Genomic DNA, 15,352 nt, shown 5'->3' on the forward strand with positions numbered 1-15,352 from the left:
CTGTAACAAGCAAGCGATACTGCGGTGGGCGGCCACGCTCTGGGAGGAGGGGGGGTCTGGGAGATACTGCAGCCGGCGCTTGGGGGGGTGGATTGCAACGGGTGCCTGTGCGGGCTATACTGCGATGGGTGCCCGCAGCCTCCGTGTCCGGGGGGGGGGGAGGATAGCGTTGATTCACGGGCGGGATGGGGGGGGAGGGAGAGGGAAGCCCACTGTCTTACCTGTCCTGCTCCCAGCTTTCAATGGTACCTCTATGGTACCTCTCCTAGGCGGCTCATTACCGCCCTCCAGTGGCCGGCGCCCTAGGCAAATGCCTAGCTCTGCCTAGTGGTGGCGCCGGCCCTGTATAAGACACTGTAACAGAATCTGCTGCGCTATATAAGACATTGTAACGGAATCTGCTGCGCTATATAAGACATTGTAACGGAATCTGCTGCGCTATATACGACACTGTAATGGAATCTGCTGCGCTATATAAGACACTAACTGTAATCCTCTCTCACAACACATGACAGCCAATCAGCATTTTGAATAGGTTATACAGAGACATAATAGGGAGGATTTCAGCTTTATTGTGATGTGAAGAGAACACACTGCATACAACATATATATCTGTATCATTTCCCGTAACAGGACAGGTTACAGCGTTCCGGAGGCATGCAGATTCCTTTACTGTTCCGGACATGCCCCCCCCTTGCACTGACATCCTGGTGGACGGCAATCCATGGTGCAAGCGGAATTTTTTTTCGATTTTCACATGATTCAGAACAAGCGGGAAGGCGCGTGCTATACTCCTGGTTGGGTCCGGCGCAAGATCCTGAATTAAAATAAAGAAAAACAGTAAAGTAACAAATCCACAGTGGACGAAGGGCCCGATTCAGTACCGCTCGCTAAGCAGCTGTCGTTCACTGATTAGCGAGCGGCATAATGCCACCCCGCAGATCCCCTTGGAAGCATGCGAATGGATGTATAGCTGACACATCTAATCACATTCGAGAGTATGGGGGAAGAATCATTAAATTTTCCCCATGCCAAATAAAAGACAGTCTATACCGACTTCTATTTGGCTCGGAAACGTCCAAAAATGGGGCGGGCGATGACGTCATGTGACGTGCAGGCTTTGAGTTCGCATGGGGACGCCCATCCTTTTTCTGGTGCAACCACCTTTTTTGTGAGCACACCCAGGAAACACTAGGCATCCCCATGTGTCAGCCCCCTGTCCTCCTACTGCCCATTTTCCTCTCAGCGAACGCCTCGATGACTGATTGCCTCAATCGTACAGCGCATGCATATATTTGACTATACGAATGCGCAGAGCCGCACCATCGGTCCGAATACACTGGGGACCAATCCTTACAGAATCAGGCCATAAGATCTCGCCACAAAGCCAGCAGGTTGTGAACGGATATAAAAATTTGGGGTCAGCGCAGGCCATTGAAGGTCAAGCATGCCATCCCAGCTCATGTGCTCCCCCCGTGGGCGCTCAGGAGGGCAGAGTCCCTTAATTCCCGCCACACCGCACAGCAGCCACATACAACATCAATGGTCACACCCCTGGCACACATCCCCCGCCCTTACTTTAAAAATAACATTGTATAGGACGAACACAGGTTCCATCGCCCTTGCGGACATATCCTGGCTTGCACTGGCATCTTCTAGGTAGGTGGCATTCCATGGCGCATTTCCTTGCTATGATCCAATTTTTACAGGTAATTGGGCATCTGGAAGCGCAATCCGTGTACTCCTCATTAGCACGAGGACAAGGGCCTAAATTAGAAGCAGAAGACAATGAGTAATTATTAATTAATCTATTAGTAATAATAGACCATGACCTGTTATACTCAGGCCGTGGCAACTGAACAATTGGGGCTGGTGCCATCACTGTGGAACTGATGGCCGGGTGAGAATCATAGGATAAACAGCAGGAAGCCATGCCCTAGGTGCACACTGACAAAGGTCAACATGCTCTAGGTCCACATTGGTAAACGGTTGACATGCACGAGGTCAAAAGTATGACAGCCCGCACTGTTAACAACAGCAATGTTCACACCCCTGGCACACAGCCCACACTGTATACAACAGCAATGGTCACACCCCTGGCACACAGCCCGCACTGAATACTGCAGCAATGGTCACACCCCTGGTACACAGCCCACACTGTATACAACAGCAATGGTCACACCCCTGGCACACAGCCCACACTGTATACAACAGCAATGGTCACACCCCTGGCACACAGCCCACACTGTATACAACAGCAATGGTCACACCCCTGGCACACAGCCCGCACTGTATACAACAGCAATGGTCACACCCCTGGTACACAGCCACCTCCCTTACTTTTATGAGGACATTGCTTGGGAAGAACACAGGCTCCTTCGCTGTTACGGACATATCCGGTCTTGCACTGACATTGTCCAGGGAGGCGGCAGACATCAAAGCACGGTATTCTTTTGTCCCAATTATCACAGGTAGGTGGACAGTTGAAAGGACAATCCGTGTACTCCTCATTAGCACCAGGACAAGGGCCTAAATTAGAAGCAGAAGACAATGAGTAATTATTAATCTATTAGTAATAATAGACCATGACCTGTTATACTCAGGCCGTGGCAACTGCGAACAATTGGGGCTGGTGCCAGCACTGTGGAACTGATGGCCGGGTGAGGATCATAGGATATACAGGAGGTAAATAGCCATGCCCTAGGTGCACACTGACAAAGGTCCACATGCCCTAGGTGCACACTGACAAAAGGTCCACATGCTCTAGGTGCACACTGACAAAGGTCCACATGCCCTAGGTGCACACTGACAAAGGTCCACATGCTCTAGGTGCACACTGACAAAGGTCCACATGCCCTAGGTGCACACTGACAAAGGTCCACATGCTCTAGGTGCACACTGACAAAGGTCCACATGCCCTAGGTGCACACTGACAAAGATCCACATGCCCTAGGTGCACACTGACAAAGGTCCACATGCCCTAGGTGCACACTGACAAAGGTCCACATGCTCTAGGTGCACACTGACAAAGGTCCACATGCCCTAGGTGCACACTGACAGAGGTCCACATGCCCTAGGTGCACACTGACAAAGGTCCACATGCCCTAGGTGCACACTGACAAAGGTCCACATGCCCTAGGTGCACACTGACAAAGGTCCACATGCACTAGGTGCACACTGACAAAGGTCCACATGCCCTAGGTGCACACTGACAAAGGTCCACATGCCCTAGGTGCACACTGACAATGGTCCACATGCCCTAGGTGCACACTGACAGGTCCACATGCCCTAGGTGCACACTGACAAAGGTCCACATGCCCTAGGTGCACACTGACAATGGTCCACATGCCCTAGGTGCACACTGACAGGTCCACATGCCCTAGGTGCACACTGACAAAGGTCCACATGCCCTAGGTGCACACTGACAATGGTCCACATGCCCTAGGTGCACACTGACAGGTCCACATGCCCTAGGTGCACACTGACAAAGGTCCACATGCCCTAGGTGCACACTGACAAAGGTCCACATGCCCTAGGTGCACACTGACAGAGGTCCACATGCCCTAGGTGCACACTGACAAAGGTCCACATGCCCTAGGTGCACACTGACAAAGGTCCACATGCCCTAGGTGCACACTGACAAAGGTCCACATGCCCTAGGTGCACACTGACAAAGGTCCACATGCCCTAGGTGCACACTGACAAAGGTCCACATGCCCTAGGTGCACACTGACAAAGGTCCACATGCCCTAGGTGCACACTGACAGAGGTCCACATGCCCTAGGTGCACACTGACAGAGGTCCACATGCCCTAGGTGCACACTGACAAAGGTCCACATGCCCTAGGTGCACACTGACAAAGGTCCACATGCTCTAGGTGCACACTGACAATGGTCCACATGCCCTAGGTGCACACTGACAAAGGTCCACATGCTCTAGGTGCACACTGACAGAGGTCCACATGCCCTAGGTGCACACTGACAGAGGTCCACATGCTCTAGGTGCACACTGACAAAGGTCCACATGCCCTAGGTGCACACTGACAAAGGTCCACAAGCCCTAGGTGCACACTGACAGAGGTCCACATGCCCTAGGAGCACACTGACAAAGGTCCACATGCCCTAGGTGCACACTGACAAAGGTCCACATGCCCTAGGTGCACACTGACAAAGGTCCACATGCCCTAGGTGCACACTGACAAAGGTCCACATGCTCTAGGTGCACACTGACAAAGGTCCACATGCCCTAGGTGCACACTGACAAAGGTCCACATGCTCTAGGTGCACACTGACAGAGGTCCACATGCCCTAGGTGCACACTGACAAAGGTCCACATTGGTAAAAGGTTGACATGCACGAGGTCAAAAGTATGAGAAAGTCCCAAAAATCGTAAAAAACTCATGTCAACCTGTAAGTGTGTTAAGCTTTGCCATGTCAATGACGATTTTTTGATTGTGTTGACCTTTTGTCAGTGTCAACCTTGTGACTGTTGTTGACCTTTTGGTGTTGACCTATACATTATCGATTTATCGACCAGATCTCATGAAGGCCAAACACGGCCTCCCTGCACATGTGCTGGCCTAATTGGGTATTAGGGAAGGGCAGAGACCCTTGGAACTCTTGAACACTCATTGCTGGACCCTTTCTTCTCACCAGAGTCCACAGCCCGCACTGAATACTGCAGCAATGGTCACACCAGAGACAAGCTGGGTCGGGGGGCAGGGTGCCATGTGCCCCCCGGGCCGCTTAGCCAGTCACTGGCTGCGGGCTGCGCTTGTCACCATCCACCTCCTCCAGACAGCCCTCCTGTGCTGGCCGCGGCTTCCAGAACGCGGCCGCGTTCTGGAAGCCGCGGCCAGCACAGGAGGGCTGCCTGGAGGAGGTGGATGGTGACCAGCGCAGCCCGCAGCCAGTGACTGGCTAAGCGGCCCGGGGGAGCAGGAGGGCTGCTGGACCCCATCGGACACCCCCCTGCCCAGCAGCAGATGGAGAGACAGCAACAATGGTGAGTTGCTGGTGGGAAATTCTGGCACTGTGGGGGCATATGTGTCTCTGGCACTGTGGGGGCATATGTGTATCTGGCACTGTGGGGGCATTTCTGGCACTGTGGGGGCATATGTGTATTTGGCACTGTGGGGGCATATCTGGCACTGTGGGGGCATATGTGTATTTGGCACTGTGGGGGCATATCTGGCACTGTGGGGGCATATCTGGCACTGTGGGGGCATATGTGTATTTGGCACTGTGGGGGCATATCTGGCACTGTGGGGGAATGTGTGTCTCTGGCACTGTGGGGGCCAGGGCCGGTGCTAGGGTGTCCGGCGCCTTCCTGCAAACCATACATTTTGCGCCCTTCACATTGCCATTGCAACAAGCTGCAGCCCGATTATGGGAGTGTATGCAACATGCGATCCTATGGAGGATCTCGGGTGCATGTACATGTATGCATACACCATCTCAGTGCTGCGTCCGCAAAATGTTGCAGGCACTAAAGGTGCCCATACACGCTGCGAGAATCCCATACGTTATGGGCTAGATCGCATCGCACAGCATGCATGCAATGTGTGTGCGATGCAATCCAAAAGCAGTACAAAAAGTATGTGCAGCACTCGTGACTGAGGGGGAAAGGAGGGGAGAGAAGGAGGAGATGGAAGAAGAGGGGAGGAGATAGAGGGGGCGGAGTGTTGAGGACTGGCAGCGGCCCTGGCACAGCACACTGAGAAGAGGAAAGGAAGGGGAGGCGTTTGTCATTTGATTGACAGCTGACAGGCACAGGGAGCAATGGGTAGGGGGTGGATCCAGACATGACATGTCATCCAGGCATTCACAGACAGCGCAAGTGTCCATGAGGAAGAAGGGGGCAGGTCGCAGGAGGAGGAGGACAGTGTGCGTGGTGCAGGGAGCAGCGCAGCCTCTCCATACTGCCGCCCGCTGTTAGACAGGCGCTGACAGTGAGGGCTGAGGCAGCTTTAGCAGAGCAGGGAGGGAGACAGCGCATTTTCAGCATGGCGCCTCCCTGCTTTGCAGGAGCTGCTGAGTGGGTAGCACCGGCCCTGGTGGGGGCATTTGTGTATCTGGCACTGTGGGGGCATATGTGTATCTGGCACTGTGGGGGCAAATCTGGCACTGTGGACATCACATTGTGCGGTGTAATGGGCATCATGGTATGGGGTGTAATGGGCATTACGGTGTGGGGAGCATTGGGTAATTGCCATCACAGTATGGGGTGCAATGGGTATCAAGGTGTGCGGCATAATGTGTAATTAGCATCACAATGTGCAATCTGCAGGTACACAATACAATCCAGGTACAGGCCACGGCCCCTTATGATAGGGCACACGCCTAATTTTTCAGCACGCCTCAGGCGCGCACAAGCATTCAGCCTTCCAGAGGGATGGGGGGTATGGGCCAGTGCTCTGGACTTGCCCCCTAGGCTAAAAGTTGCCAGCCAGCCCCTGGGTCACACCCCTGGCACACAGCCCACACTGAATACAACAGCAATGGTCACACCCCTGGCACACAGCCCACACTGAATACAACAGCAATGGTCACACCCCTGGCACACAGCCCACACTGAATACAACAGCAATGGTCACACCCCTGGCACACAGCCCGCACTGAATACAACAGCAATGGTCACACCCCTGGTACACAGCCACCTCCCTTACTTTTATAAGGACATTGCTTGGGAAGAACACAGGCTCCTTTGCTGTTACGGACATATCCGGTCTTGCACTGACATTGTCCAGGGAGGCAGATCTTAATGCACGGTTTTCTTTTGTCCCAATCATCACAGGTAGGTGGACAGGCGGAAGCACAATCCGTGTACTCCTCATTAGCACCAGGACAAGGGCCTAAATTAGAAGCAGAAGACAATGAGTAATTATTAATTAATCTATTAGTAATAATAGACCATGACCTGTTATACTCAGGCCGTGGCAACTGTGAACAATTGGGGCTGGTGCCAGCACGTGGAACTGATGGCCGGGTGAGGATCATAGGATATACAGCAGGAAGCCATGCCCTAGGTGCACACTGACAAAGGTCCACATGCCCTAGGTGCACACTGACAAAGGTCCACATGCCCTAGGTGCACACTGACAAAGGTCCACATGCCCTAGGTGCACACTGACAAAGGTCCACATGCCCTAGGTGCACACTGACAGAGGTCCACATGCCCTAGGTGCACACTGACAAAGGTCCACATGCTCTAGGTGCACACTGACAAAGGTCCACATGCCCTAGGTGCACACTGACAAAGGTCCACATGCCCTAGGTGCACACTGACAAAGGTCCACATGCCCTAGGTGCACACTGACAAAGGTCCACATGCCCTAGGTGCACACTGACAAAGTTCAACATGCCCTAGGTGCACACTGACAAAGGTCCACATGCCCTAGGTGCACACTGACAAAGGTCCACGTGCTCTAGGTCCACACTGACAAAGGTCCACATGCTCTAGGTACACACTGACAAAGGTCCACATGCCCTAGGTGCACACTGACAGAGGTCCACATGCCCTAGGTGCACACTGACAGAGGTCCACATGCCCTAGGTGCACACTGACAAAGGTCCACATGCCCTAGGTGCACACTGACAAAGGTCCACATGCCCTAGGTGCACACTGACAAAGGTCCACATGCCCTAGGTGCACACTGACAAAGGTCCACATGCCCTAGGTGCACACTGACAGAGGTCCACATGCCCTAGGTGCACACTGACAAAGGTCCACATGCCCTAGGTGCACACTGACAAAGGTCCACATGCCCTAGGTGCACACTGACAGAGGTCCACATGCCCTAGGTGCACACTGACAAAGGTCCACATGCCCTAGGTGCACACTGACAAAGGTCCACATGCCCTAGGTGCACACTGACAAAGGTCCACATGCCCTAGGTGCACACTGACAAAGGTCCACATGCCCTAGGTGCACACTGACAGAGGTCCACATGCCCTAGGTGCACACTGACAAAGGTCCACATGCACTAGGTGCACACTGACAAAGGTCCACATGCCCTAGGTGCACACTGACAAAGGTCCACATGCACTAGGTGCACACTGACAAAGGTCCACATGCCCTAGGTGCACACTGACAGAGGTCCACATGCCCTAGGTGCACACTGACAAAGGTCCACATGCCCTAGGTGCACACTGACAAAGGTCCACATGCCCTAGGTGCACACTGACAGAGGTCCACATGCCCTAGGTGCACACTGACAGAGGTCCACATGCTCTAGGTGCACACTGACAGAGGTCCACATGCCCTAGGTGCACACTGACAAAGGTCCACATGCCCTAGGTGCACACTGACAGAGGTCCACATGCTCTAGGTGCACACTGACAGAGGTCCACATGCCCTAGGTGCACACTGACAGAGGTCCACATGCCCTAGGTGCACACTGACAAAGGTCCACATGCCCTAGGTCCACATTGGTAAAAGGTTGACATGCACGAGGTCAAATGTATGAGAAAGTCCCAAAAATCGTAAAAAACTCATGTCAACCTGTAAGTGTGTTAAGCGTTGCCATGTCAATGTGGATTTTTTGAGTGTGTTGACCTTTTGTCAGTGTCAACCTTGTGACTGTTGTTGACGCAGTGTATGTTGACCTCAGCGGCGTAGCTACGTTTTGGGTGCCCCCCCCTCGCCGTTATGGGGGGGGGGGCGCCCCCAGCCGCCCATTCAAACCCCCCCAATCCCCCGCAGCCTTACCTTTCGCGCTGGTCCCGGCAGCTCCGTTCTTCTGCTGAGGACCACCACAAAATGTCCGCCCCCATACAGCAGACAGTTTCAGAGAACTGTGTGCTATATGGGGGCGGCCATTTTGTGGTGGTCCTCAGCAGAAGAACGGAGCCGCCGGGACCAGCGAAATAGGTAAGCCTGCGGGGGATTGGGAGGAGGTTTAATTATCGCACCGCAGCCTCCGGCGCCCCCATATGCACAGCGCCCCCCCGCGATGGTGGGGGCTGCGGTGCTATAGTTACGCCAGTGGTTGACCTTTTGGTGTTGACCTATACATTATCGATTTATCGACCAGATCCCATGAAGGCCAAACACGGCCTCCCTGCACATGTGCTGGCCTATCTGGGTATGTAGGGAAGGGCAGAGACCCTGGAACTTATGGACACTCATTGCTGGACCCTCTCTTCCCACCAGAGTCCGCAGCCTGCACTGAATACTGCAGCAATGGATGGTCACACCCCTGATTCACAGCCCGCACTGTATACAAAAGCAATGGTCACACCCCCGGCACACAGCCCACACTGAATACTGCAGCAATGGTCACACCCCTGGCACAGAGCCACCTCCCTTACTTTTAGGAGGACATTGCTTGGGAAGAACACAGGCTCCTTCGCTGTTACGGACATATCCGGTCTTGCACTGACATTCTCCAGGAAGGCAGACCTGAATGCACGCTATTCCTTTGTCCCAATTATCACAGGTAGGTGGACAGGCGGAAGCACAATCCCTGTACTCCTCATTAGCACCAGGACAAAGGCCTAAATTAGAAGAAGAAGACAATGAGTAATAGACCATGACCTCTTATACTCAGGTCGTGTCAGCAGCCCACAAAGCTCACAAATCTGCAATGGACTCCGTTACTCAGACAGGAAGACGTGAGACAAGCGGAAAGTAATGAAAAACATTGGGGGGGTGCACATGTTCGGGGGGACGTAAGGATAAACAGGCCCTCTGCGCCCATGTTCTGTCCCTCAGGTGTGTGCTCAGAAGACCAGAGGACTCCAGAACATATATTATAGTTGACTTCTTCTTACCACCAGACCCAACAGCAGCCACATGGACCACTACTACAGAGGTAATGGCTACACTCCTGGCTTACAGAAGCACCCGTAACTGAGTCTGTTGCCCATCTGCCCGACATCAACAGTTTTGACTCTGCTGAATAAGGCCCCATGTCACATTCAATTAAATGTAACAGTGTCTTCAATATGTGGCCAAAAATCAATAATTATTTAAAAAGATATAAAATAAAGTATGTCTTCCCCCAGAGACAAGTGCCAGCACTGGTGGGTTGGTTGGTGGGTCTGCTGCTGGGGAATCCACAAGTGCCAGCACTGGTGCTCATAACCGACGCTGCTACAAGCTAAATCAGAAACGGAAATGCAGATACAAGCACTGGGTTACTGCAGCCAAGGATGGTGGGTCTGCTTCTGGGGAATCCGCAAGTGCCAGCACTGGTGCTCATAACCGATGCGGATACAAGCTAAATCAGAAACGAAAATGCAGATAGAAACACTGGGATACTGCAGCCAGGGATGGTGGGTTTGCTGCTGGGGAATCAACATCATACTGTTCGACATGAGCTGAATTTCCCAGGTGGGTTGCACTATCAATCAAAAATGGTACCAGTAATCCCAGGCTGCATTTCAGGTATTTGGGAATGGCAAGTACAGTTGTACTACAATTATCGGAATACCCATGGCTAACAGAACATGCTGATATTGGTAGAACTGCAAGTACCAGCATGCCCCTAAACCTAACCCCTCACCCTAACATTATGCCCAATCCCTCCTCCTAACCCCTCATTGTAACCCTTTATTGTGGACCCATACAAGAATAACTATATATTTAATCACATCCCCACTGTACAGGCCATACATATCCACTCTCTTTCTTTTTCACATTTTCCATCCTCCTGACCCCTTGCCAAACTGCTGGGTCACCGTATCATACAGCCCACTAGGACCCTTTGCATTCTGGTGGAACTAATGCCGATCTGCCTGTAGATTGTAAGCTTGCGAGCAGGGCCCTTCTACCTTTGACTGTCTGTAAATACCCAGTTTGTTGTATAATTGTCTGATATTGTAAAGCGCAACGGAATATGCTGCGCTATATAAGAATCTGTTACTTAAAGAAAAAAAAAAATTATATATATATATATATATATATATATATTTCTTTTTTTATTTACACACACACACACACACACACACACACACACACACATTATAGAACACTACATTTTACTGACCTTGTCCTGAGCCGTAGTCCCCTTTCACCAAAGCCAGACACAGGACTGAAGGGAAAAATAATAATAAGTTAATTAAACAATTCTTCTGCTACTTTAAAAAGGAACAAACCACAGTGCGCACACTAACTAGTACTTTTCATTATTAATTGCTTTCATTGTTACCATTTATCTGGAGGGGAACAAGGCGGAACTGGGTTCCAAATGATAGGGGGAACTAGTTCACCCTCCACCACAGCCCTGCACAGTAATTTCAACAGAAAAGACTGTCCAAACAGCTTCCTTTTTTGGCATGGCATGTATGGTGTCAAGCCATCACAAGGAACTCTGTGGGTATAAAGTGTAAGAGGCACTACTACTGTGGTCAGTGTGTATAAGCAACACTACTGTGTTGCATACATGTACAAGGAGTACTATTGTGTAGTGTAACATGAGTAAGAGGCACTACTAAGTGATGTGATGTGAATAAGGGGAACTACTATGTGTCCTAATGTGACTAAGGGGCATTACTATGTGGTATAATATGAATCAGAGGCACTATATGTGGTATAATGTGAATGAGATTGTGTAACCGTGTGTAGTTAGGTTTGCATTTGCTTTATGTAAGATGGTGTTTTTTTTTTTTTATTCTGAAAAATTCTATAAAAGGCTTATGTGAAAATGCCTTCCAGCAGAATTCGGGGGGCGTGGGACTGAAAATTTAGGCAGGGATCCCTGAGTTGGATCAGTGCCACCAGCTCATTCTAGCTGGGGCTCCGGGTGGCAGCCAGAGAAAGCGCCGGCGGCATTTCACATATGGATCCAGCCGCAAGCTAATCAGAGCTCATGGACCAACAGCCAATCTGGAGCCGCTGCTGTAGTGCCTCCTTTTTGGTTGCCCGTCTGCAAGTTCTGATTGACTCACAACCGAGCAGTGTAATGTAGTCATAACAGAACTCACCTGCTCCCACAAACTGAAGAACCGTCTTCATTTTCTCTTCTTATCACTGAAAGTAAATCTGAGTGTGAGCATTAATTGTCATCAGTACAGAGTGAGATAAGGAGAGAGTGAGATAAGGAGAGAGTGAGATCAGGAGAGAGTGAGATCAGGAGAGAGTGAGATCAGGAGAGAGTGAGATGAGGAGAGAGTGAGATGAGGAGAGAGTGAGATCAGGAGAGAGTGAGATCAGGAGAGAGTGAGATCAGGAGAGAGTGAGATCAGGAGAGAGTGAGATGGAGATAGAGAGACTTATTCTGGATCACTCGCAAAGGTAAATTCCTTCTCACATGGACAAAACCATGTGCACTGCAGGTGGGGCAGATGTAACTTGTGCAGAGAGAATTAGATTTGGGTGGGGTTTTGTTTCAAAGTGAGATCTATATTGCAGTGTAAAAATAAAGCAGTCAGTATTTACCCTGCACAGAAACAAAATACCTCACCCAAATCTAATTCTCTCTGCACGTGTTACATCTGACCCCCTGCAATGCACATGGTTTTGTCCATTTGAGAAGGAATTTGCCTTGCAAGTGAACCAGAATAAGGGCAAAAAGGTGTAGAGTGTTTAATATAGTATCTCTCTAATAATAATAATAATAATAATAATAATAATAATAATAATAATAATAATAATAATAATAATAATGGTCCCAACTAGGTTAGCAATTATGAGAGAGTGGAATCTCTCTAAACTATATTATTATACCATATTGATATAATGGGTTTATGTAGTTATCATCTGTATTTATATTATAATAGACTTTACAAGGTTGGCTCATAACAATAGGGCAATATAATCACTTGTCCAATCACACAGGGATGCACATAAGCATTCCGATACATATGTCTGTGATTGGCTCATAGGGTAAAGAACTCTGTCTGGGAACTAAAAAGGTCCAATATACTTTAAACCAGGCATGTCCAAACTGTGGCCCTCCAGCTGTTGTGTAACTACAAGTCCCATCATGCCTTGCCACAGTTTTGCTGTAAGGGAGAGCTAAAACTATAGCAAGGCATGCTGGGTTGTGTAGTTTCACAACAGCTGGAGGGCCAGAGTTTGGACATGCCTGCTTTACAGAGCTATATCACCCCGGCTCACTGACTATGTCAGGGCTGGGCAACACCGGCCCTCCAGATGTTAATGAACTACACATCTCAGGATACTTTGCATTAGTTTCAGCATGGTCACATAGCAAACCTAATGCAAAGCATCCTGGGATGTGTAGTTCATCAACATCTGGAGGGCCGCAATTGGCCAGCCCTGGACTATGTGGATAGGAAGAGCAATTAAAACCAGTGGCGTAACTATTGCACCGCATCCCCCGCCACCGCGCGGGGGGGGGGGGGGGTGCGCTATGCATGTGCGGGCGCCGGGGGCTGTAGTGCTATAGTTACACCCCGCCGCCCGCCGCACCAACCCCCGCAAACCCCCCCCCCCCCCATCCCCAGTCTTTACCTGTGTTCAGTATGCGCTGGTCCCGGCTCCCTTCTGCTGAGGACCACCACAAAATGGCCGCCCCCATATAGCACACAGTTCTCTGAAACTGTCTGCTGCATGGGGCGGACATTTTGTGGTGGTCCTCATAGCAGAAGAAGGGAGCCGGGACCAGCGCGTACTGAACCCAAGTAAGACTGCGGGGGTTGGTGCGGCAGGCGGAGGGGCGGGTGAGTGGCTGGGCGCCCTCCCTTTAACGGCGGGGGGGGGGCACCCAAAATGTAGTTACGCCGCTGATTAAAACCAATCACTACTATCCAAGCACATGGTAAATATACTTTATGCAGGGATGTATCCTCCTGGCACATTATACATACACATTCTATACCTTGGCGTATAAATCTATAGTCCAACCTTGCAGAGCCTTATATAATACAGTATATGCAGATTCCAAATTATAACTATTGATTCCAAAATATGAGTTCACAACAAATTTACAGGCAAAAGCAAACCATACAGAATAATTTATACATTGACATATATGCTATTTTAAATATATATATATATATATATATATATATATATATATATATATATATATACAGGTCGAGTATCCCGTATCCGAATATCCGTTATCCGAATTATTCCGAAATACGGACATTCCACAAAGTGAAAAAAAAATTTTTTTTTGCTAAAAACTCACTGGGGACATTTGTAACAGCATCACTGGGGACATGATATGTAACTGGCACTATATATGTGCAAGACAATGATTGCTTGGCATTCAAATTCAGTGCTGAGATAGTACACACATTTTGTTTCACGTTTTGAAACCTTGTTTTTTGAACAATTAAAATATGTTTGTGTGTATTTTATGTGGTAATAAAATATATTTGTGTGTATATTATGTGTTTATACAGCATAAATGCAAGATACTTCAAAATACATCATTGAAATATTAAAATATTCCGAAATACGGAATAATCCGTTATCCAAAATTCTCCTGGTCCCGAGCATTTTGGATACAGGATACTCAACCTGTATATATATATATATATATATATATATATATATATATATATATATATATATATACACCTCCGTACCTAAAACATGAAACAATTTACAGACAGGCAATTACAAACAAAAATTGTACTTGCAAGTTACGTGTGAGGGTAAAAATGGACAGGTACCTTCTCTTGAGGTCCCAGCAACCTTCCCAGTCGTCACCTTCGCCTTCTGCCTTCCTCCCACAAACTCTTGTCTCCCTCTGTGCTGTCCTGGATTTTTGCTACTTCTCAACTTAGCTCTTTTATTCAAGACCTCTCAATGAAACCAGCACATTCCCATTGTTTCCCTTGTAACTTTAACCATGTCAGGGGTGTGTTTTGGTGTGATAGGATTTGGTGCCTGTTTATCAAATACTTAATTGAATTGTAAATGTGCTTGATTACCCAGAAGTTGTGACCAATTGTGAGTTTGTAGTAATACAATTGGTTTCCTGGCGTTATACCTCTGGTCTGCAGTATAATTGAACATACTGGACAATAGCTTGTTTGTATTTGCTAAACATATACAGAGTTTTGACCAGGGACTAAGGAACCCCAGTGTATACAGTATCTGCATATCATGTGGGCTATTCTTCTACCGGTTTGTAACCTGGGAGGTTGTGTACATTAAACTTGTTTATACAATTAATAACGGTATAAATAACTGGGAAACCAACAAGTCTCTGTCTATCTGCTAATGAGTAAGCCCTGGGGCCTAGACATACTGTATTGTTGTCCTTGGATTACAGGGAACCTAGTGTTAATGAAATCAGTCTGTCTCTCTACATAATGGTCCATGGCCCTTATTCTGGTTGACTCACTCAGGCGTGGATTTGCACAGCAGACCGATGTTTTGCATATGTGCATGTGCTGCAGCATTTCTGCGTATGTGTCATGTGTGAACT

The 15,352-nt window shown here is 49.3% G+C and overlaps 2 protein-coding genes across 2 annotated transcripts in view; both read right to left on the reverse strand.

Annotated features, from left to right (window-relative positions):
• Positions 1-552: 552 nt before the first annotated feature.
• The window catches only part of LOC146042136 (zonadhesin-like), a 38,763-nt gene continuing 23,963 nt past the window's right edge, over positions 553-15,352 (reverse strand). Inside the window, exons 5-7 of the mRNA XM_083162061.1 lie at positions 2,341-2,529; positions 1,579-1,767; positions 553-817 (exon numbers count right to left, since the gene is read on the reverse strand). Of these exons, the coding sequence (XP_083018187.1) occupies positions 1,580-1,767; positions 2,341-2,529 (377 nt within the window). The 3' untranslated portion in view covers positions 553-817; position 1,579. The remainder of the gene's footprint in view (positions 818-1,578; positions 1,768-2,340; positions 2,530-15,352) is intronic.
• On the reverse strand, positions 6,636-14,781 carry LOC146041783 (chymotrypsin inhibitor-like). The gene is made up of 4 exons (XM_083161680.1): positions 14,629-14,781; positions 11,928-11,973; positions 10,991-11,035; positions 6,636-6,853 (listed from the first exon to the last, which is right to left on the reverse strand). Exons 2-4 carry the CDS (start codon positions 11,956-11,958, stop codon positions 6,636-6,638), a joined length of 294 nt encoding a protein of 97 aa, XP_083017806.1. The 5' UTR covers positions 11,959-11,973; positions 14,629-14,781.

This window comes from Crinia signifera, chromosome 19 (assembly GCF_055691185.1).
Source record: "Crinia signifera chromosome 19, ASM5569118v1, whole genome shotgun sequence".
NCBI classification, from domain to species: domain Eukaryota; kingdom Metazoa; phylum Chordata; class Amphibia; order Anura; family Myobatrachidae; genus Crinia; species Crinia signifera.

Excerpts from the sequence above, each read along its gene's own strand:
- LOC146041783 (XM_083161680.1), bottom strand. The coding sequence starts at position 11,958 with ATGAAGACGGTTCTTCAGTTTGTGGGAGCAG. Across the intron at positions 11,036-11,927 it reads TCTTCAGTTTGTGGGAGCAG|TCCTGTGTCTGGCTTTGGTG; the intron begins GTGAGTTCTGTT and ends TTTTCCCTTCAG. Across the intron at positions 6,854-10,990 it reads GGACTACGGCTCAGGACAAG|GCCCTTGTCCTGGTGCTAAT; the intron begins GTCAGTAAAATG and ends CTTCTAATTTAG.